The 23382-nt window shown below is 39.7% G+C and overlaps 1 protein-coding gene across 2 annotated transcripts in view; it reads right to left on the reverse strand.

The window, feature by feature from the left end:
• The window catches only part of mtr (5-methyltetrahydrofolate-homocysteine methyltransferase), a 45224-nt gene that overhangs the window by 20118 nt on the left and 1724 nt on the right, over positions 1–23382 (reverse strand). The window contains exons 2-18 of one of the 2 annotated variants that reach the window (XM_020611747.1): positions 21909–22120; positions 20835–20924; positions 18444–18513; positions 18243–18335; positions 16887–16993; positions 15459–15518; positions 11837–11931; positions 10038–10138; positions 6179–6240; positions 5495–5562; positions 5318–5397; positions 4861–4973; positions 4626–4766; positions 3432–3617; positions 3181–3360; positions 817–933; positions 270–410 (exon numbers count right to left, since the gene is read on the reverse strand). In XM_020611747.1, the coding sequence (XP_020467403.1) occupies positions 270–410; positions 817–933; positions 3181–3360; positions 3432–3617; positions 4626–4766; positions 4861–4973; positions 5318–5397; positions 5495–5562; positions 6179–6240; positions 10038–10138; positions 11837–11931; positions 15459–15518; positions 16887–16993; positions 18243–18335; positions 18444–18513; positions 20835–20924; positions 21909–22120 (1916 nt within the window). Of the gene's footprint in view, positions 1–269; positions 411–816; positions 934–3180; positions 3361–3431; positions 3618–4625; positions 4767–4860; positions 4974–5317; positions 5398–5494; positions 5563–6178; positions 6241–10037; positions 10139–10420; positions 10557–11836; positions 11932–15458; positions 15519–16886; positions 16994–18242; positions 18336–18443; positions 18514–20834; positions 20925–21908; positions 22121–23382 lie in introns of those variants that run through there. The other variant, XM_020611748.1, reaches the window with a different exon arrangement.

Raw genomic sequence — 23382 nt, forward strand, 5'->3', positions numbered from 1 at the left:
GCTCACACTGTGTACACATGGATCTGGGAATGCTCCCAACAGTGGCTTATGCTTTGGACTTTTGAACTCTTGCTGAGAACTGTGCTGTTTTTGTTATGGCTATTATGTTCAACTGTATATAGTAATGTTAAAACCTCTAAAATCAGTGTTTCAAATTATTTTTAAAAAGAAAAAAAAAAACAAGAACAGTAAAGTCACTATCTGTTAACCAAAATAAAGCAACATCAGCTGGATGTAGTGGTTATATTTGACACTGTATATGTGTTTACCTGTGCATAGGCCAGTAGTTTCTCAGTAGCATCTGCATCTCTGTTCCAGATGAGGTTTTCACACAGTAGCAGCAGCTCTTTATCAATGTCATCATATACCGGGAGGTTGCCAGCATTCACTATCCCCATATCCATGCCATCCTGGGACAGGGCAGAGAACAGTGAGAGACTGTTATTATCCACAGACAGGTTTTCTACCCTACTACAATCTTAAAGAATAACAGCTTTATTCATTTCTCCAATTACCGTTAATATTGCACTCATGAAGTTCATTAAACATTTGTTCCATCACAGTTTACAGACCAGACTTCCTGCCTCAGTTCTGACCTAATGCACAATGTTTTTCTGTTCATTTCAGGAGCACTCACTTTCAGTTTGACCTGAAAATAGGTGGTTAAGCTAATCTGTAAATAGTTTTCACCTTCGTCTGACCACACATTGCTTCACGTATTAAACTTTGTCACCATGCTCCCAGATCTCAGCTGTTTCTTTGCTGAGTACAATGTTAACTGTGCTGACACTGAAACATGTGGACATCAGTGTTTACCTTGATAGCATGGTAGAGAAATGCACCATGCATAGCTTCCCTGATGGCCTCCATTCCTCTGAAGGAGAAGGATAGGTTGGATAGACCTCCACTCACTCTGGCTCTCGGTAACGTCTCCTACAAACACACATATGCATTTGTCTTTCTATAACCAAAATGTCCTCACAATGTCACACACACATTTGTCTTTCTATCACCGTGAGGATGCTCACTGACATAAAGAATTCCCTAGTCCCTTATCCTAACTTTAACACAACTACAGTTGCAATCAGAAATATTCAACCCCCAAAGATTGTAAGGATTTATCAATTAAAGACTTTTTCAAAGAGTAAGATTTTGCTTTGGATGACTTCTTTACGAGTTGAGTGATACATAAAATTAATACAAATGCACAATATACTATTTGTGTTTAACAGTATATTTAGTTAAGATAGCCATGTCACAATTATTCAACCCCTATAATAATATTGTTGTGTTTAAAGCATTCTGACAGTTTTTATGGCCTAAAGTAGAGTTGAATCATAATTAAGCCTTTGTTAACTCTATAATGATCCTTCATTTGCTCCAGCTGTGTTGCATATACAGTATAAACCCCAACCAACGGTATTCAAGGTAAGTTGCAATGATGGGAAAGACAAAGGAGCTTCCACAAAAGCTGAGAGAGGAGATTATTTCATCACACCTGAAGGGTATAAGAAGATTTCCGAAAGATTTAACATTCCAAGTTTCACAACTGGGAGTATTATAAGGAAGTTTAAAACTTGTGGAACAGCTGCAAACCTGCCTGACCATGGAAGACAGCCCAAAATTTCATCAAGGGCCCTTAGCAACTTAGTCAGGACAGCTAAGAAAACCCCCCGTGTGACTGGGAGTTGAATATTTCTGATTGCAACTGTACACTATGTACATACAGTACTTACCCCCAATCCGTACCCAAGCCCTAAACAAAACTTAATACCCTAAACCCTAAGACTTAACACTCAAACAGCCTTTTTAGGCTGTGTGAACTGGGCAAGATGTCCTAACAACAATAGTACTGAAATAAAATAGTTGGTAGGCAACAGTATGGAAACATTGGTAAGACAGGAATTTGAACAAGCTTGTCTTTTCTTGCACTGAATTCAGCTAGAAATAAAAAAAAAACAACTCCATAAATTATATAGTTATTACAGGTATTAGAAATGAGACTGCTGAGTAGCATGAGAGTTATAAAAGTCTAACTGTAGGAAACAAGAGCCCTCAGACAGCGCATGTACCCCCACCAAGGCACAACATTCACTCACACAAATGGGTCCCTTCTGAAATATTTGATCCAGAACAACACAAAATGTGTCCTAAAATCCTTGATTCGGACTGGATCCTGATCATCTTTTATGGTATGATAGCAGTTATACTGTGCATCTTAGCTGAATATTTTCAGGGTTCTGTCTGTTCTGTTACGGCAGAAAATAGGCATTAAATAGGGGTTTCAATGTTAACTTCAAATGGCAGTCAGATCAGGAATCCGGATCAAATCCAAATGAAATTTAGTCTGGTGATAGACACTGCTACCCTACAAATGTGACCGCTGACCATCCACCAAGCCTGAATGGTTCTCCCTGTCCTCCTTCACCTGCCAGCTCCTCTCCCCTGCTTATTTCTCAGAGGGCTGAGGGCATTCACAGGGCACTGACCCTGCTACCTCCACCTCAGCTCAGCCTGCCTGGCTCATTCCAACATGGTAGCCCAGAGACTCTGGTCCACCTCAGCTCTGACCATCAGCTTGGACTTCCTCCTGGGTCTCCGACCCTCCCGCAGCATACTCGCCTCTCCAGGTCTTCAACTCAGTTCCCTGTGTTCCATCTCTCGGCTCCATCGTCCTCAGCATCAGTCCATCCTATCTGCCTCTGCCAGTCACCACAGTTACCTCTTACTGGTGTAACTGTCTTAGTAAATGCCCTGTAGACTAGACTCATGTCTGCTTTCTGAGTCCAACTCCTTATTATTTAACCTTTGGACCTACTGGTCCTAACAAGATGTTGTTTTTTTAACCTTTTTCAACCAAAATCTTATCACTTCTAGTGCTGGTCCCCATCAGTGTCTGTACCGAGTATGCTGATGATTCAGCCATTTATCTGTAATCCTCCTAACCAACACACAGAACCAAAAACAAAACCTCCTTGTCTAAGGTAACAAAGGGTCTTTAGACATTAATGTTTGCATAAATGTTGGTTTTAAGTTGTTGCATAAAAGGAATGTGTCTGCATTTTGTGTTAAGATACCATAAAGGATGGGATGGATAAAATTACAAACTTTCATTCATGTGACAGGAATTGGCTCAATTTGGTTCATCTTAATTCTTGTCAGGAGTGACAGTTTTATTACCTTGATAAGCTTGGTTGCCTTGATGAAGTTGATAGCATAGTCATTGTGCTCCTCCATGCCTGTACCGATTGTGAGGATGTTGGGGTCAAAGATGATGTCATTGGGGTCAAATCCCACTTTGCTGACAAGGAGGTTGTAGGCTCGACTGCAGATCTCTACTTTGCGGTTGGTATCTGTGGCCTAGAGAGGAGAGAATCACTCAACGAATACATGGGGTGTTTGTGTAAGAGTGTGTGTACTCATCTCCTTACCTGTCCCTCCTCATCAAAGGCCATGACCACCACAGCAGCTCCATAACGCTTCACTGTGGCAGCTCTGAGCAGGAACTCCTCCTCGCCTTCCTTCAGACTGACACTGTTGACTATACACTTCCCCTGGCAGCATTTCAACCCAGCCTCAATCACTGAGAAATTAGAGGAGTCAATACACAGAGGAACCTGTGCAGAAGAAGGAGAAGCTCAGTCTCTCTGATTTGATTTGAGTGGATTCATACATATTAACAATATAACTGCCAAAATATTCTAAACACAAGGTTCACTTACTAGATGTTTTAAGCTATTGCCCATATCCCATGGCCTTCTTTAAGTGATTTAGTTTCAAGGTCCTACTTTTGTCCATGCTTACAACTATGATTTTATGTAGCCTCTGATTTAAGTGTGGATGTTAGGCTAGAGAATAATAATATTAAAGGTGAAAATCATGGAAAGGTGAGACAGTCAGTTCAGAGGCTGCCACCTGACCTGACACATCTTGGCATTTCAGCTATGCTATTATGCATTCAATAACTGCGAGGTACTGGGGCATCGTATGGCATGAGCCGCTGCTCTGTGCTATTTCATAACCAAGCAGTTGACAGAAGCACCACAGTCAGCTGCTGAGTGGACTATAAATAATAGGTCAATAATAAATTACAGACGTACATGATTATTTTGGCTGGATATTATTGAAAATGGAGAAGTGCTTACAGGACAGTGAATAAATTATTGTTGAAATTGTACGAAGTGAAATTAAATCTTACTCAGTTTATATAACTTATTACCGTATATAAACTCTGGCATTAATTCATTACCTCATCATATGTGTCACTGTCTTTTTAAAATGCTCATATGTTCATGTTCATCTGACAGCCACAACCTCAAAGAGCTGGTTTGACAGAGGAAAAGAGAGCTTTGAGATGACTTCAGGGTGATGGCGGAGGTATTCCTCTGCTGAAAAATTACTAAAATGAACCTTTGCAGCATTTTTAACTATATAAAATTTTGAATCTCTGGCCTCGAGAGCGAGCAGGGTTGAAACTGTGCCTATTGTGATGTCAAAACCGGGCATGAAATTGTATGCGCAAAGACATGCCCACTCCCTGCACAGTGCTAAGATGATAGTATAGGAAGCATAATTCAACTTAATAAAAAATAGGTGTGTTAATTTGCACTGTCTACAAATCCTACCCGTGCAATATCTGGCTCAGAGGCAATGAAGTTACAAAATCGGGCCATGGCTGCTGACCCATCCAGCATCCCTTCATCCATGTTTATATCAAGGACCTGGGCTCCCATGTCCACCTGGGTCTTAGCAATGCTTAGTGCCTCCTGGACAACAAAGAGATAAATAATGCAGCACTGTGTTTATGATTTAACTGCAATCTCTGAAATAAATAAAATATTTTCTGAAATTCTGTCTTACCTCATAGTCACCTGCCATGATCAGCTTGGCAAATTTGCGTGACCCAGCCACATTACATCTCTCTCCAATGTTTACAAAGTTGGTGTAAGGGCCAATCCTAAATGGCTCTAAACCTAGAAATCAATTTTCAGTCATGTCATTGATGTCCTGTGTTTTGGTTAGAAAGGGACTGGCAGAGAGAAGGAGCATTCCAGTGGCATCAGTCTTTCATTTTAAATATTAAAACTTGAATAAACTTTCATGCCTGGATGTAGACTGTCATTTGTTTACATATTTGAAACATGTTGAAGATTCACCTGATCTGAAAGATTGTAAATCCTCCACTAAAAGTAAGTATTCAAAAATGTATGAGCAACAAATAACAGCCGGGGTGTATTATGCAACAACAAATAAAGGCATCAACCAGGACTTCTTTATGTCAAGTTCTACAACAAATGGTAAGAGGAGGTTTTAATACCTGAAATCATTAAGTAGTCTTGATAGATATCATTAGCAGGAGCTCTTGGCTGGCAGTGTTTAACTGCTTCACATATGGCTCTGTATGAAAAAGAAGAGAAGGGAAAGGTGTTTTTAAACTTTCAAAACCAGATGAAACTTAAAATAAATATTTTTTTGTAAGAAACATGACAGTGACCTGATGTGGCCTGGAGTGGTCCCACAACAGCCTCCCACAATATTCACTAGTCCATCCATAGCAAATGCCTGCAGACAGAAGTTAAGACAAAAACTTAGCTGCAGCAAAGAGCCATCCAGGGTTAGCTTAAGTTGCATCAGTATATATACTGATCAATTTCATTTAGAATTTAACCATAATGTAGATATATTTTGAACTTTGGACAAAGCCAAGAAGGCTGTTTCCTCTGCTTTCTTATTTTATGCTAAGCTAGGCTAAACATATTGTGACTCCAACTCTGCACTTACTACACAGATAAGAACTTAATAACATCTTCTCATCTCACTCTCAGAAGGAAGGGGAAAAAAGAGTAGAGGGAAACAGGAACCATGAGTGGTCAGTGTTTGTAAGACTACTGAGGCAAAAAGTCTCAGATCTTTTTAACACTATATATCTTTCTATATCTTTTGATTGTACAACTGGTGCAATATTTGCTAAATGCAGACAGAAGATGATCACAAGCTGCACACACCAACCAAGATAATACATGCTGTCATGAATGAACAAACAGGAAGTTATAAGGCAAAATACAGAAGCAGAGCACTTAAGTTAAATACATTTTGAAGGAGCCCAAGGTTCAGTTTCTCAATAAATTCATCATGATAATTCAGTGCTGGGCAAATAAATAGGAGAACAGAAAAGAACCTTTAAATTGGAGGCTGTTACTTCTGGAGTTTCATCATACCCTCCGAATGTGTTGGGAAGACCTAAAAGAAAATGAATGCACAGAGATCATGACATCATTACATAATCCTGCATGATTCGAAGTATGACGCAACTAGTTAATTTAAAGTGAATCGTGTGTGTTTTTATACTGAATGTAACTTCTGCACCCCTCTGCCTTCCCTTACGGACATCTTCAACACCCGCCTCACCCGGACAGTCATCAGCATTGCTGATGACACTTCCCACCCCCCGCACTCCCACTTCAGACTCCTGCCTTCAGGGAGAAGGTATCGGAGTCTTCAGGCCCACTCCACCAGACTTACAAACAGCTTCATCCACTAGGCCCCCCCGACTACCCCTGCTGTTTGCACAATCTCTATATATTCCCCCTTTTTGTTATATTACATGTAAATCTGCTGCTGACTGTTCTTTTTACATCTGCTGCTGTTGGTCATTTGCACTGCTGTCCATGTACAATTCATAAGCTATTATGCATCCCATCACCAACGCCCCTGGTGATGCTGACCACCTGACAATCTTCTTGTTATTATTTGCACATGGCTTTGAGTTTCTTCATAGCCTATTAGACTGTACCATCTAGTTTATCCTTATGACTTGAATTCAGTTTTCATGTTCTGTTTATTCTGTGTTTATTCTACTTCTATTCTATTTTAGTTTCTTAAATGGTATGGGCATTCAACATTAGGTGACAGAGAAACACTATTTAGATTTTTCTGTATGTCCTGCACATATAGTGAATTGACAATAAAAACCTTTGATCTTGATCTTTGATCTAAAAAGCCTGGACTGTGCAAGTTGAAATATTATAAAGTGAGACTTCTGAATTACTATGAATTAATACAGTCATGTATTTCTGATCATTTTATTTTGTTTTTCTTTATCTTGCTTCTATTCAATGATCAATTTGGTTTAAAAGAAATCTGGTATGCACCACTGTTGAGTGAGATGTTCTTGTACAGTCTCTTCTCACCCAAGTGACATATTACAAAGCTCTTGCAAAATTTCCCTTGAAGGTAAACTCACGGTGCACAAATTCCACTCGAATTATACTGTGAGTCTTCCTTCTGCTTTGAAATATGACTCTGAAACTGATCTGACTGGAAACACCACTGCACGCCTAATACTCTTTCCATGGGAAGTGAGTTCTGATAAAAATCAGCAGTCCATTATTAAAGTCAATTATTTCCATTGCCTTCTCCTCTTCTGGAATGGCTGCTAACACCATTCAACTGTTGCTGATCCACTTAGTCAGCCTGAAGCCCCCCACACAGCGTGGCTTTCAACTTATGGAAGAGAGACTTCTTCAATGGACTCAAGTGACTTTAGGCAGTCGTCAGCATAAAAAATTTGCAAACCTGTGTTTGTGATGAAAGTATCAAACAGATTTGGTTGTCCTCAGCATCCATGATCAATTAAGTAGAAGACAACTTTCCCTTGCTCTTGATTTTCAATTTCTTTACTATTTAAAATGGGTAAAATCTTATTTCATCACTGCTCACAGTGCACTTGCTTTGCTCAGCCGCTCCTTGCCCTTCTCTCTCTCTCAGGCACACACATTGACAACGGGGCATCTGTGAACAGCTCCTCCTCTCCGTGTCTTTGTTCTGAGCACAATCGCAGAGATCCAACTCTCAAAGTTATTAGCAAACTATTAAGGATAACTAAGCTAATGTTAGAGTAACTTACAGAAGTTGCCAAGGACAGAGCATACAGAGCGCAGTGCATACAGTAGCTGCTCATCAATACTGACTGCTCTCCAAATGGACAATGTTGATGATAATTATTAAACTCTTGATGATGAATGTTTCCTCCCTCAGTCCAGAGGAATATTAAAAAATATTTTCCTAGACTCAAAGGACTTGTCTTGAGGAGGCGCACACTGTCTGGATAAGAGTTAATGTAGAAACTTTTAGATAACCAATGGGAATGCTGCTGAAGCAGGAAGAGAGGGTCAAGTACAGTATTGTTCAAAATAATAGCAGTACAATGTGACTAACCAGAATAATCCAGGTTTTTAGTATATTTTTTATTGCTACATGGCAAACAAGTTACCAGTAGGTGCAGTAGATTCTCAGAAAGCAAACAAGACCCAGCATTCATGATATGCACGCTCTTAAGGCTGTGAAATTGGGCAATTAGTTGAAAGGGGTGTGTTCAAAAAAATAGCAGTGTCTGCCGTTGACTGTACAAACACAAAACTATGTTGTACAAACGTTTTTGTTTCTAGGATTTAGCAATCCTGTGAATCACTAAACTAATATTTAGTTGTATGACCACAGTTTGTTATAACTGCTTCACATCTGTGTGGCATGGAGTCAACCAACTTGTGGCACCTTTCAGCTGTTATTCCACTCCATGATTCTTTAACAACATTCCACAATTCATTTACATTTCTTGGTTTTGCTTCAGAAACAGCATTTTTGATATCACCCCACAAGTTCTCGATTGGATTAAGGTCCGGGGATTGGGCTGGCCACTCCATAACATTAATTTTGTTGGTTTGGAACCAAGACTTTGCTCGTTTACTAGTGTGTTTGGGGTCATTGTCTTGTTGAAACAACCATTTCAAGGGCATGTCCTCTTCAGCATAAGGCAACATGACCTCTTCAAGTATTTTGACATATGCAAACTGATCCATGATCCCTGGTATGCGATAAATAGGCCCAACACCATAGTAGGAGAAACATGCCCATATCATGATGCTTGCACCACCATGCTTCACTGTCTTCACTGTGTACTGTGGCTTGAATTCAGAGTTTGGGGGTCGTCTCACAAACTGTCTGTGGCCCTTGGACCCAAAAAGAACAATTTTACTCTCATCAGTCCACAAAATGTTCCTCCATTTCTCTTTAGGCCAGTTGATGTGTTCTTTGGCAAATTGTAACCTCTTCTGCACGTGCCTTTTTTTTAACAGAGGGACTTTGCGGGGGATTCTTGAAAATAGATTAGCTTCACACAGACGTCTTCTAACTGTCACAGTACTTACAGGTAACTCCAGACTGTCTTTGATCATCCTGGAGCTGATCATTGGCTGGGCCTTTGCCATTCTGGTTATTCTTCGATCCATTTTGATGGTTGTCTTCCGTTTTCTTCCACGTCTCTCTGGTTTTGCTCTCCATTTTAAGGCATTGGAGATCATTTTAGCTGAACAGCCTATAATTTTTTGCACCTCTTTATAGGTTTTCCCCTCTCCAATCAACTTTTTAATCAAAGTACGCTGTTCTTCTGAACAATGTCTTGAACGACCCATTTTCCTCAGGCTTTCAAATGCATGTTCAACAAGTGCTGGCTTCATCCTTAAATAGGGGCCACCTGATTCACACCTGTTATTTCACAAAATTGATGACCTCACTGATTGAATGCCACACTGCTATTTTTTTAACACACCCCTTTCAACTAATTGCCCAATTGCACAGCCTTAAGAGCGTGCATATCATGAATGCTGGGTCTTGTTTGCTTTCTGAGAATCTACTGCACCTACTGGTAACTTGTTTGCCATGTAGCAATAAAAAATATACTAAAAACCTGGATTATTCTGGTTAGTCACATTGTACTGCTATTATTTTGAACAATACTGTAGGTAGGGTCAGCGAGCTGAAGGCAGAGATGTAGGAGAGGAGGAGGACAGCAGCCAACGTGCTGCTGTGGGAGAGCCAGAGAGCGCAGAAGCAACAGGTCAAATGAACTGCACAACAACAGTAAGCACAGAAGCACTATAGTATTACAGTATTTAATAAATTTCAAAAAATTACTGCCAAAAGTAGAATTTAATTCACTGGGAAAGTGTATGTAGTTGTTTAGACGAAGTGTGGATTACCTGCGTTGGGATAACAGATAATGAAAGCTGTGGTGCTTTTTCCTATGGTCTCAATGAATGGCCTCATCTCGGTTGCACCCAAAGCACAGTTCAAACCAATACTGCAACATATAAAGGGACAAAACTAGTAAGAGACTTGAGTTCAGACCAATACTCAACACTGAGAGCAATAAAACAAATGGCATGTTGTAGGCTATGTATGTGCAGTAACAGTAATGTTACAAACTATAGCTTGGAGGATCTGTTCACAATATAATTACAACATACAGGTTTAAATTAAAGTGCAGATGCTTGTAAAATGTTTAAGGGGAATATGCACAAATATTTCACACTGCTGTAACGGTAACTGTGCACTTTTATTATGGTTTGGATATGGCATTAACCTTTGCAGGCTCCATTTCATACTATGCTCTTAACATCTGATCCAGGTGTCAGTCTGTTGAGGTTGCTTAAGAGAAAACTGAGGAAACAAGGTCTAATTTCTCTTAATTACTCTAACAAGTGCAATAATTCTTCATGGATCACGATGACAGAATGACCAGCATCACTTCTAGCACTGTGAAAACTAAAAATAAATGCGGCCTATTATGGCTGCCTATCTTAGTTTTTATTTTTTCAATTATAATAAATATTATTACACAAATTCTCTCATTTCACAATAACTTCTGCATTTACATACACTGCACATTAAATGCCATGTTTATCAGCTAAAAACAAAAAATGGTAAATGGACTGTATTTATATAGCGCTTTTATGCACTGGCCAAAGCGCTTTACAGGGAGATTATACACGATTCACCCAATTAACACACATGACGACAAGGCTGCCACACAACGGCGCTAGTCAAGCCACCGGGAGCAATTTGGGGTTCAGTGTCTTGCTCAGGGAGACTTAGGCATGTGGGGAGACCGGGAGTCGAACCACCAACTTGCTGGTCAGAAGACGACTTGCCCTACCTCATGAGCCACAGCCACCCCAAAAAATATCAGGTGTATACAGAAAATAATACTTCTGGACTGCTGAATTAGCATATGCAATATTTCCAATAACACAAGAATATAATAAGAGAATGTATGCTACATGGGAGAAAATAACACTTTTTCAACACTACATCTAATGCTTTATAATCTTTTCTTACAACTAATACATGTGGTCAAATATTACACTACTTACCCAGTAAAACTAGAGAAAATCTTTCAGACATGGGTAACATTATTTCATGTGTAGCACCACTACCTTAATTGATGCACATCCCTCTGAGATGAGGCAACAGAACCAACAGTTTGTAAAAATCTTGTAGTAGTGTTAAACTTTATGTAGTGTTAAAGAGTAAATAACATTAAAAGTAAAAGACTGGAGTTCTGAGTAACACTGCAATGCTGAGAGAGAGACAGAACCAGTCAGAGACTGGACCTCAGACCATCAATGCAACACAGAGAGGAACAGAGCCAGAAAAAGACTGGAGTATCAGACACAACACTGCAGCGGAGAGACGGACAAACCCAATAAGAAATTGGACTTGAGACTAACACTGGAACACAGAGAGGGACAAAACTAGCAAGAGACTGGACTTCAGAACAACACTGTCATGCAGAGAGGGCAGCAAACCCAGTAATAAGCTGAACTTCAGACCAACATGGCAACATAGGCAGAGAGGGACAAAACCAGTAAGACACTGAAGTTCAGACCAGCACTGAAACACAGAAATGGACAAACCCAGTTAAAAAGACTGGAATTCAGTTAAGACCCTAGTATTATGACATGATACGGGTAGTTAGGTGTGAGGTACAGTAACTCACCATAGCGGTTTAGCGTGGGATACACTCACTACAAAGGCCTCTCCTGTCTGCCCAGACAGAGTTCGTCCACTCCTGTCAACAATGGTTCCTGAGATCTAGATTATGAGTGGGACAGAAGGCAACATATGCATTGACATATATTCTCAACTAAACTCTAGCCAGCACATTCATCCTTCCTTTAACAGCAAGATAGCTAAGAGGTGTGTGAATGACCATTGTTTTTTTAATGTTTATGTTAATAGAGTATGCTCCTGTGTAAACCAAGACTGACTGAAACCACTCACCCCATGGGTTTCTGCAGGTCTCATCAAGTTGAATTTCAGACCTTCTGTAGATCACTTTGAGTCAAATGTAAGACCTAATTTACAACCATACTGGCAAAAAATATGCATGATATGAAAAATCAGCTGAGTACTTATTTTGAGTATGAATAAATTACTTTCCACATAATGATGATAATGATAATGACATAACTGATGGACTTTTGTTGTTTTTAATGTTGGTGTGGATGCAAATGCTGTTTGGAGGTTGCTTACTACTGTTGTAGGAGTGGATCCCACGTTTCTGCCATCCCATATGATTCATTTATACCCAAAGTTCCTAACCCTATAAAACCATTTGCATCGTATTTGATACGTGAGGTTTCTGAGCAAAACAATTGCCAAAAATGTATTCACCACTGTCTGTCATAGGACTGAACTGTGGACCATATTACGATCTGGTATTCACTTCTGAATACATCCACAATTTCACGCACCGTAACAGGCTAGCTGAGTGTTTTCTGAAAAAAGTGATCAGACTGAAAAGTCTGCACAAGTTATGGGTTCCAAACTGGTTTTGTTTTGTAGCTGAATAACAGTGTGCCTAACATGAACTGATGTGACAAACAACTACAACATGGAACCAATGTACTATACACAAAAGTACTCTGTCTGATGAACATGTCCCCCCAAAACACATAAAAGTATGACTGAAGTTAATGTGACATTATAGAAGAAACAATAACTTTAATAATCACCCTAAGCATGGTCAATAACCTTTATGATGGAAATTGTATTTAAGACGTGTGAAGACTTTAGAAGGCCTAAAGTTCAAATTATTTGATTTTAGACTTAAGAACCTGCAGAAACCCATTAAGCTTGATTTATGGTTTTGCGTTGAATCTGCGCCATATCCACAGTGTAGGTAACGCGTAGCCTTGTACCTTATGCTGTTGCCTAAGCCATAGCCTGATGTGCACCTCTCCAGAAATGTAACTGCATGCCATGGCAATGCAGACAACAACAGCTGTGACTGGTTACATTGCATTTCCTCAGTCATGTCTCTCAGTGGCTAGAAAGCACAGAAAATCCCCCCTCACTCTGCCTCAGTTGGTTCAAAGGTGGTGCAGACCACCTCCTCCAACATAATCTCTTATCTGTGTGGAAGATACCAATTCACTTTATCTTTCCTCACTCCACTTTCATCTACAGTCTTATGCAAAAGTTTAGGCACCCCTTGATAAATAACAGATTTTGGTGATTTTTTATTTGAACAGATGTTAACACAGTTTCTCTTGGAAATGGAAAAAATGCACAATATTTGCTGCAAACAGTGATGCATAGTTACTTCTTATGCCATAAATTGAACAAAAATAAAAAATAAAAACATTATTATGGCATGGTGCAAAAGTTTGGGCACCCTAAGAGTTCCAGAGTCTCAAAGTCTCTCACAAGGTATCAGACCTTAATCAGCTCGTTAGATCTGATGCACAGCAACAGCTGTCATTGGTAAATGCCAATTTCAAAGCTGTACAAATACTTTGACTCTTCAAACCTTGTGCACACACTTGTGGACACCCAGCAACCATGGGTTCCTCTAAGCAGCTGTGTAAGACCCTGAAAATGAAAGTTATTGATGCCCACAATGCAGGAGAAGGCTACAAGAAGATAGCAAAGCGTTGTCAGCTTGCAGTTTCCACAGTAAGAAATGTAATTAAGAGATGGCAGATCAGGGGAACTGTGGAGGTCAAGATGAGATCTGGAAGACCAAGAAAACTCTCGGACAGAACTGCTCGTATGCTGGTCAGAAAGACAAATCAAAACCCCCATTTGACTGCAAAAAACCTGCAGGAAGATTTAGCAGACTCAGGAGTGGTGGTGCACCGTTCCACTGTGCAGCGATGCTTGCACAGACAAGGCCTTCATGGAAGAGTCAGCAGAAGAAAACCTTATCTGCGTCCCCATCATAAAATCCAACGTCTGAAGTATGCAACAGGACATCTACAGAAGCCCGATGCGTTTTGGAAACAAGTGCTGTGGACTGATGAAGTTAAAATAGAACTCTTTGGACACAATCAGCAAAGGCATGTTTGGAGAAAAAAAGGAGCAGCATTTCATGAAAAGAACACCTTGCCAACTATTAAGCATGGGGGTGGATCTATCATGCTCTGGGGTTGTGTTGCAGCCAGTGGCACAGGAAACATTGCACGGGTGGAGGGAAGAATGGATTCCACTAAATACCAGCAAATTCTGGAAGCAAACATCACACCATCTGTAAAAAAGCTGAAGCTGAAAAGAGGATGGCTTCTACAACAGGAGCATCAGCCAGCTTCTGACTGGCTGAACACACCTGAGCCAGGTAATCAGCAGCAGGTCAGGCAGGGATAGTTGGAAAACAAGCAGGACAGCGGCACTCGAGGACTGGAATTGGTCGCCCCTGTTCTAAACAATGCTGTTGAAATTTGCTATTCAAGAATGTTAACAGTAAATATGAGAAAATAAGAAATAAAGCAATGTTGATGCCCTTCTTAATTTTCTTTACTTCAAAAAATAACAAAAAGAACCAATATGAGTAAAATACCACATTAATAAGCAGCATCGGTAGCAGTACTGTTAAAAATCTTAATGATAATCATATTGATGAGTAGTTTGGTGCAAGGAAGAAACTACTGCCCTTCCAGATATGAAGCAAAGAACACATCAAACTACAACTGTCTACAATGCACAGGCATGCTAAAGTTTTCCTTCGGTTTCCAGCTCATATGAGAGTGAGGGGCTTCATTAGGACCCCACTGCAGTACAAAGTGTCAAAAGTACTTTACCACACACAATAAAAAGAGCTAAAGTAGTAGTGACATAACAGCCATATGTGGAAGCAGTAAAGGTCTGAGAGCTCCAGAGTCACTATAGTATGAATAGAAAGAAGACTAAGGCCCCATCAGAGCTGAAGTGGACCAGAAAGAGAAATGGGTCCCTTTTTGGTCCACTTTAAAGAGGACCAAGTTTGGCTCATTTAAAACGAACTACGTGTGAAAACACCCTAAGTCATTTCAGTAAAAGTAAGTGCTGTTCAACATGTTAGTTTCAACTCCAGCATGATCACCTCAGTTTCAGTCGCCATTGTTAGTAAGTAGTAAAGAAATGCAACATGGTGACACAGAACCACTAGTGTTTTGTCCGTGTAATTGCAGGGCAACACAGACACACCAGCACAAGCATAGATGATCACAAAGGCATAGGCCACTTGCATAGCCTATTGCATAGGGTCCACACAGATTCAACTCAGAACCGTAAATCAAGCTTTACGGTATTGTGTTGTGTAAAATGCTAAAGAGATTATGAATAAAATATCATCAACATACAAATATAGGTTTTCTTTCATAGCTCTTCTCAAACAACAGGTCAATGGCAAACAAGGCAGCCTGTAGAAGGAAACATAGAGAGGTAGACATCAATCCCTGTATATGTATACTGTATATAAACAAAAGTTTGAGATCACCTCCAATTCTCCAGTTTTTAATTTTGATATTTAAGCTATTTATGGCCAGTGAATAAGCCTTAAAGAAAGTCACTTCCAGCTTTTCCTATTTTTTAGAGGTTGCCACAGCGAATCGTCACACTGACGACTCACATGTTGACATTTGGCACGTGTTTTACGCCAGATGCCCTTCCTGACGCAACCCTGATTTGAACCCGGGCCGCAGCGGCGAGAGCGCTGTGCCTTAACCACTAGCCTTTCAGGGACGGCCATCAGTGAATAAACCTTAAAGGTCTTCTATTATTAAAATTCTACTTTTTGATTAACACCTTTACATGGCTCTCTGGTGTGTGTAGATACACCAAATGTGAGAGAAGTCCTACCCCTCCCCTTCTCCTTGTTTGTAGCAGCCTAATCTTGAACATGCCATTCAGAACTATGACGCTCACAATAACAAGAGACTGTGAGCCAAACAGCAAAATAAGGACATTATTTGGTTGTTTCTCCTTCAAAAGCTTAATCTACAACCATGTTTTACTGAGGGGCAGATTATTCTTTTTCTCTTCTGCAGCATCAGTATGTGGCAGCAAATTTGTTTGGTGATCTGAAAACATTTAAGTGTGACAAATCTGCAAAAAAAATAGGACATCAGGAATGGGGCAAATACTGTAAACAAGTCCTAAAGGTGCCCCAACCTTTGTTGACTACATAAAACAACAAATTCTATCTGTACAAAGGCACTGTTGGAAAAGACTGTGTTACTACACACTGTGAAGTATTTTTTTGAAGAAAGGCAATTAACAAAGGAAGTCAGGGCTTTTAAGAGTTTGATCCTACATCAGGATAATAACACAAAATAAAACCAGCTCCAGGATGTGTAGAAGAAAAGATAAAGATGTTGGCTTCAAATGATGTAATGGCAGCACAGTGTCCATTTTCTAGGTGGGGAGTGAGAGCAAACCAACCCACATGTAACAGTGCTCTCTATCCAAACAATATTTGATTTAAGTCGTAGAAAGACTGTCACTGGTGTGTTTGGCTGCTGAATTACACTAATAGCCAATGGGGGAAAAGGAGCTGATCTCAAACTCTTGACTGGTGTTGTACATTAGGTTACATAATCTTCTATCAGCAACTTCAAGTCTGATTTATAGAATGCCCACTCAAAATACAATATATGTAATTCATTAAAAAAATTAAACTGATAAAGGTATACCACATACCCGTAATGCCATTACTGTACAGTTTTGATCCTCCAAATGTATAGTAAGAGCTTGGAATAAATTAGAACTTAAAAATATATCAGGGTTACCTTAGCATTGGCAGTGTCAAAGATGGTTTCAACCAGAAGGATGTCTGCTCCTCCATCTAATAAACCTTTAACCTGCTCAGAGTAGGCTTCAACTAACTCATCAAATGCTGGGGAAGACACACACATTTCAGTGAATATAATTACAAATTGTTGCCATGACACTCATTCTGCAGACATTTTGACTCGTCATAGCAGGAAAATCACAGGTGCTTTAGGTAACATCAGTAATGACTCTGTACTCTTTAAGTATGCCAGAGAGCCATGTCAGCCTGAGACTTACCGTGAGCCAGCATGACCCTGAAAGTGAAGCACTTTTATGGACTTCAACCGTCATCTATTATTTACAACTACGTTTTTCCTACAGTCCAAGTCAAATGTCTTCTGTGAAAAAAGGCCTATTGTATTTTGAATTGGACCTCAACATGAGTGCTTGCCCTGGGTTACTTCACATTTTAACAGTCAAGTCAGTTTCTGGTAACATCCCTCGTTAAATGAAAATTGCATAACAAGCTCTAACAGTCACACAGCATTACTAAATAAAAATACAACATTTGATTGACTTGATTTGTAACTACACTTAGAACTCACTTATTGTAATTAGGTATACACGTGTAATTTAAACACAAGCCTTTTAAGATAATCCTAATTTTTAGTTTTTGTTGACACTGTCAAAGAGGAGTTAATTCAAATATATGTTTAACACTGAAGCTGTAGACTGGGGTTGGTGTTATAGTAAACTGCATTATATTTAGAGGTGTTTTTATTAATCTGCTTCTATCATGTACGTGAATGGGTTGGACTAAATATTGTTTAAAAACCTCTGTGTGTCTGTGTGACCATGTCAAATCCTGGAGATAGTCAGAAGCTTAATGTATAATACATTACTAAGCCACATGTTGATGAAGTGAAACTGAAAAAATATTAGATGAATTTTAGATCCTGGTCCCCTAATGTATGAAAATAGAGCATCAGAAATAGAAACAGGTGTTTTGGGTTTTTCTAAAACAAAACATTTCTAAAGCCTCAGAACAGTAAATAATCCCTGAGATGTTGCAACACATTTAAGTTCATTTTAATTTTAAGCTCCTGCAGCACAATCCAACAATCCCACGTTTAGTTTATACAGGTGTGTGTGTAAGAGCACTGCCTATGGCAGGAAACACACGGTATTTCAGTTATTAAGTTATTTGAAAATAAAATTGTATACTTTTTAACACATTCTTAGACCATTTTTGAGGAAACAAATGCTGTTAAGGTTTTCCAAGCCCTACAGATCTCCTGAAAAGTACAAAGACAAAAACCCCAAACAAATCAAATAAACTAAACTAAAATAAAATAACCTGCAAGTCATCTTACTGATATTCCTGAAGTCTGGACTCTCCACAGAAGGTGATACAGACAGGGTTTTGTTAGTGGGACCCACTGCCCCGGCCACATAGCGTTTACAACCTGATGACACACACAGATGACATCTGAGGAGGAGGAATTCCCTGAGAGTCAGCAATTGTACATTTATAGACTAAATAGTGGTATGATGCTGTAATCTCAGAAAATTACCGGTTTGTTTTGTGACATCATCTGCTGCCCTCCTCGCCAGCTCTGCTGAAGCCCTGTTGAGACGATAAGCCTGCACCACACAACAACACCACAAGTTTACATTTTTAAAAAGTTAAATTAAAATGTGACATATAACAATTAGGGATGACAAAACCACTTTTTTTCAGACCAAGTACAAGTACTTACATTTGAGTACGGATACTGATATTGATGATACTGAGTACCAATACAATTACTTAATAATAATGCAGCTTCTACTACAAAAATGACAATTACCATAAACACCTTTAGAGACTATTTTTATTTTCATGAGACTTGCCTTATGATTGTGATTAAATCAAATAAACACCACTCCTATAGAATATAATATGTAAATGACTGCTGATCTGCAGCCTACTACATAACATTCTGTAATACACTGGTGTTTAGTCTTTGTAGGAGTGACAAAATTATTTTGCAAACCCAATCCAGAACAGTAAATCTGGGAGCGGATATTATTGCAGTTGGCAATTTAAATGTTTCATTTAATGAGGGTACATGTTCATACTTTAAACTGGCAACTGTCTGTGGCTTCATCATGTCCTCTCACTGGACACACACTGCTCTAGAGGAGCTGCTGGTCTCAGCCTCCAAGTCCACAAAAATATCACTCATTTTCTGTCATTGGCCACATCACTTCCTGTCAGGCTTTTATTTTGATACACTTCCTATCCTCACCGTTGTTGTTTATAGAGGACAAATTCATATTAATTCACATTTATTCAATTTCAATGCAACCCTGGCAACAGGAGTTGTGCACGTTCACAAACTATCCTCTCATTTTTACGAAAAGGCTCTCTGATTTTGTTGTTCTGAACTAATTGGCCTATTTGGAGTTATGGGGTGCAAAGAAGGTTCTGGGTTCGGGCCCCACCTGGGACCTTTCTGTGTGGAGTTTGCATGTTCTCCCCGTGCTTGCGTGGGTTCTCTCCGGTTACTCCGGCTTCCTCCCACAGTCCAAAGACATGCAGCTTAGGTTGATTGGTGTCTCTAAATTGCCCATAGGAGTGTGTGTATGTGAGTGCGTGTGTGTGGTTGTTCATCTATGTGTTAGCCCCCCCCCCACCCACCGGTTATTTCAGACTAATCTTAACACTTAGTCAAATTTTATTGGCTCCTAAACTTTCTCAGTAAAGTAGCATCTGAAGGTGAAAGGTGGTAGCTGCCTATAACTGCAGATTATTCATTTTGGGAGGACTTGGGATCCTGTCCTAAATTAATAACATGAAAGAGGGAGGTCTGTAGGAAACTGTTCACAGGTTCATGGTAGTCGATTACTCAGTGAATATCTTACCTAAAAATCTAAAGCGGTGTTTGAAGCTTTGATAGGTTTCAAATAGGCCACCTTAGTGTGAGAGGTTCTGCTGTGTTCCACTGCCCAGTGGTTAGCAAACTGTGGCCTTCAAACAGTATCAGTACGTCCCTAAACATAATATTTTTTATATTATCTTGAACTGGAAATAACCCTATCTGGTCAGCATGACATGAAAACGTGGTATATATAGTAGAGGGGTAGTAATAAAATGAAGACACCTCATGAAGACAAAGCCAATAATGTGAGAATGAGGTAAAATCTTCAGGTGTCCCTATTTAACATTCACAATCATTATAAAAACATGGAATACATTATAACATCGTGTGGTTACAAGCAGACATGAGGGTGTTTTAACTGTCAGTGTATAATTATCAATGAATAATACAATTGTGACTCTTCACATGAAAGTATTTTATTACAACAGTTTTAGATTTGTGCTCATTATCTGTTAATATACCAGTCTCCATTTACGGGTGCCCACAGGACGAGTTAATTAAATAACATGTATAATTGCTCACCACTATATTATAGTGTTTAAAAACCTCAAGTGTTGATTTTTTTATTCTAAAAACATAAAACACAGTAATATAAGTGTGGTGCATATGCAGTCACTCTGACCCTATGTCACTTTAAATGTTGACTTCCGCATTAAACACTTTTTCTAATCACTATTTCTATCATCATGAGGAAACTACCACTGCAGTTCAATTGTTTATAACACTTTAAATTCAGAAATAAATATACTCCAAATTGTAAAAATATACCCTAAGGTATAATAAAAAGGTACAAAATGGACAAGTGTATTTTCTGTTCATACATAAAGCTATGAGGTCTAGCTGATCCAGCCACGTCTGCTGAATGCAGGAGTAATGTTTAGTTTAAGGTGGAGAAAACAGTCCAGTCACAGAACTGGGAGTAGTTCTTATTTGAAGTGGTTTGTCTGTGGTTACTAACACCACTCAGTCTGTGAACTTGACCTTCGATTCTGTAGCTGTGTGACTACATGAGCTGTCCACAGAGTTGCCATCATACTGTACCAGGTGTTCCAGGCCATAGTCTGCCTGAGCAATTGACGTGCTGCTGAAAGTGTTGGTCTCTATGATGTCTGCCCCGGCCTGCAGGTACTCCTTTATTTAAAGAGAAGAGCAGATTACACACACAAATTCAAGTTCAACTAATACTCAGACCATAAATGACCATGAAAAGTAACAGTGTTCCTGTACTCTGGATGATTCGCATACCTCACTGGGGACAGCTTTAAGAAGAACAGTACTTCAAAGTGATGTCTGTGGATTATCCTGAGTAATCCTGACATTAGAGCAACACAAGCAAAATTCCATCCATTGCATTTGCACTGGGCTGGTGGCACAAACCGCAGAGACACTCGTCTCCAAATCATAGTACATTAAACTCAGCGTTTCCACTATCTACATTCAGCAGTCATTCCCGTCACTGCTTCAGGATTATAGCTTTTAATCTAAAATGACAGATACACAAAGCAGAGACATGCATCCACACCCGGCTGGGGAGGACGGTAGATTAAAGTAGACTATTTAACGTTAAGTTAGATCTTACAGCTTAAGCCTAACAACCCATTGGACATCCATTACTCTTTGTTCTATATCTCATGAAATAAGGTTACTCATTTCCTCATTGGGAATCATCTCTCAAAATAAACAACATGACCAGCCCTTTCCAGTGATGCAAGTATACCTACAAGTCTGTGCAACAAACGTTTGTGAAGCAGCCTAATGAGGGTCTGAAATGACATAAAATGTACACATGTGATAGGCTATCATATCTAATTATGGTAGACCTGGATAGCCCAGACTGTCCTGGGGAGCTTACTGATATCTATTTGTTAGCACTAGATCTCAGTAAATATGTTCTAAGGCTTCTTTTCCAGTTGACTTTTTTTAAGATGCTGACAGTCACTTCGACCCCCAGCATATGTGCGTGTATATCAGCACCACTTCCCACTCACCTGCCACTGTAAAAAAAAAATCCTAGCAGAAACACTGAAACAGAAATCGGCTGCTTATCTAATGTCACAAAGGCTAAGTGAGATAACGTGGTTTGGGTGAACAAGCCCTTTAGTTTAGATGAAGTACCTTGTGGATTTTGTAAATGATATCAGGCTGTGTGATACTCAGGAGGTCGTTGTTGCCCTTCAGTGGAAGCGGGTGCTCTTTAAACTCGTCCCCCCTGAAATCTTCCTCTTTAAGCTTATGTTGCTGAATCATGGTTCCCATCCCACCATCCAGGACCATAATCCTTTGCTGCAGCACTGCTTGTAGCTCACATTCTAATGGGCATCTGCATACTGGAAAGAAAATGAGACTTTAATCATCAGGGATGTAATTAAGAAGAAGAGACATGAGGTCACTGACCTTGATCTGTGACTACCAAAATCTATTCAGTTCATCCTTGAGTTCAGGTGGATGTTTGTGCCAAATCTGAAGAAATTCCCTCAAAGCGTTCCTGACACTGCTCGTTCACAAGACTAGGACAAAGGTGAGGTGACAGTGACCTTTGACCACCAACATCTAATCATTTCCTTAGTTGTACTGTCAAGTACAAACAGGCAGTTTCTCTGTAGCCAAAGCCTGATATATAACAGATTACTCGCAAATGCAAGTAAAAGTGTGCAAATGTGAACAATCGTTTGGGCGCACAAGTGTGACTGACTCTGACTGAGTTCCTTAGTACTCAGCTTCTAAGGACCAGAAGCATTTTGAGTATTTGAAGAGACCAGTGAGTAAAAACATGGCTGTGGTATTTATGGAGCAGCTACTCCTCTCTGTCCATGTTGAGAGCGGTGCTGAGCTCCTGGACAACACGGGGCAGAAAACAGTTGAGACACCATGGTGGAGTGTTGGGGGGGGAGGAGCAGGTGAAACATGTTGCTCCTGGTGACAACATCTATGCTCTACTGTACATGCAATAAGACCTTAGTGAGTAAAAAGCCAGTCAGAGCAATTTATCCAAACACCCACTAAATGAGCATAAACTTGAAGAGCAGCAATCATTTCAGCTTTGCCCATAAACTCCCATCCTTAGGGTGGACACACACCAAGCCAAAGTGAAAGAACTAGTTGTGACGAAGGCTGACCTACTGTATGTGTCGCCTCACATCAGCTAATAGCTGCTTCTAATCGAGAATATGCCTGATAAGAAGTTGCACATGGCACAGGTGTTATCTGCTCTTGGTCTTTTGGTTGTGGAGGTGAAAAACTGCACTAAATGAGTGAAATCATGGGTACTAAAGCAATAGAGTGAAGGAGCTTTTCTCAACAGACACACACGCTTAACGTAATGCTGGCTGCCATTTAAAAACAACAGAAGAAGAACAAGAAGGCACAGGTTCAGTGGTTGTAAAGAGGAAGGACTTTGCTCCAACAGGGACTTTAGTCTCTCTTGGTTAAGCAAGCATAATATTTGATTTGATTTGATTTGATTTATTCTTTCAAACATGCAGAACAGAACAAATGACAGCAACACACACACACATAATTACCCATATCCAACCAATGCTAATCCAATATCAATTTGCTTATACCTAGTACATGTTTGAATGGAGTAGGA

Source organism: Monopterus albus, unplaced genomic scaffold (assembly GCF_001952655.1).
Source record: "Monopterus albus unplaced genomic scaffold, M_albus_1.0 scaffold117.1, whole genome shotgun sequence".
NCBI lineage: Eukaryota > Metazoa > Chordata > Actinopteri > Synbranchiformes > Synbranchidae > Monopterus > Monopterus albus.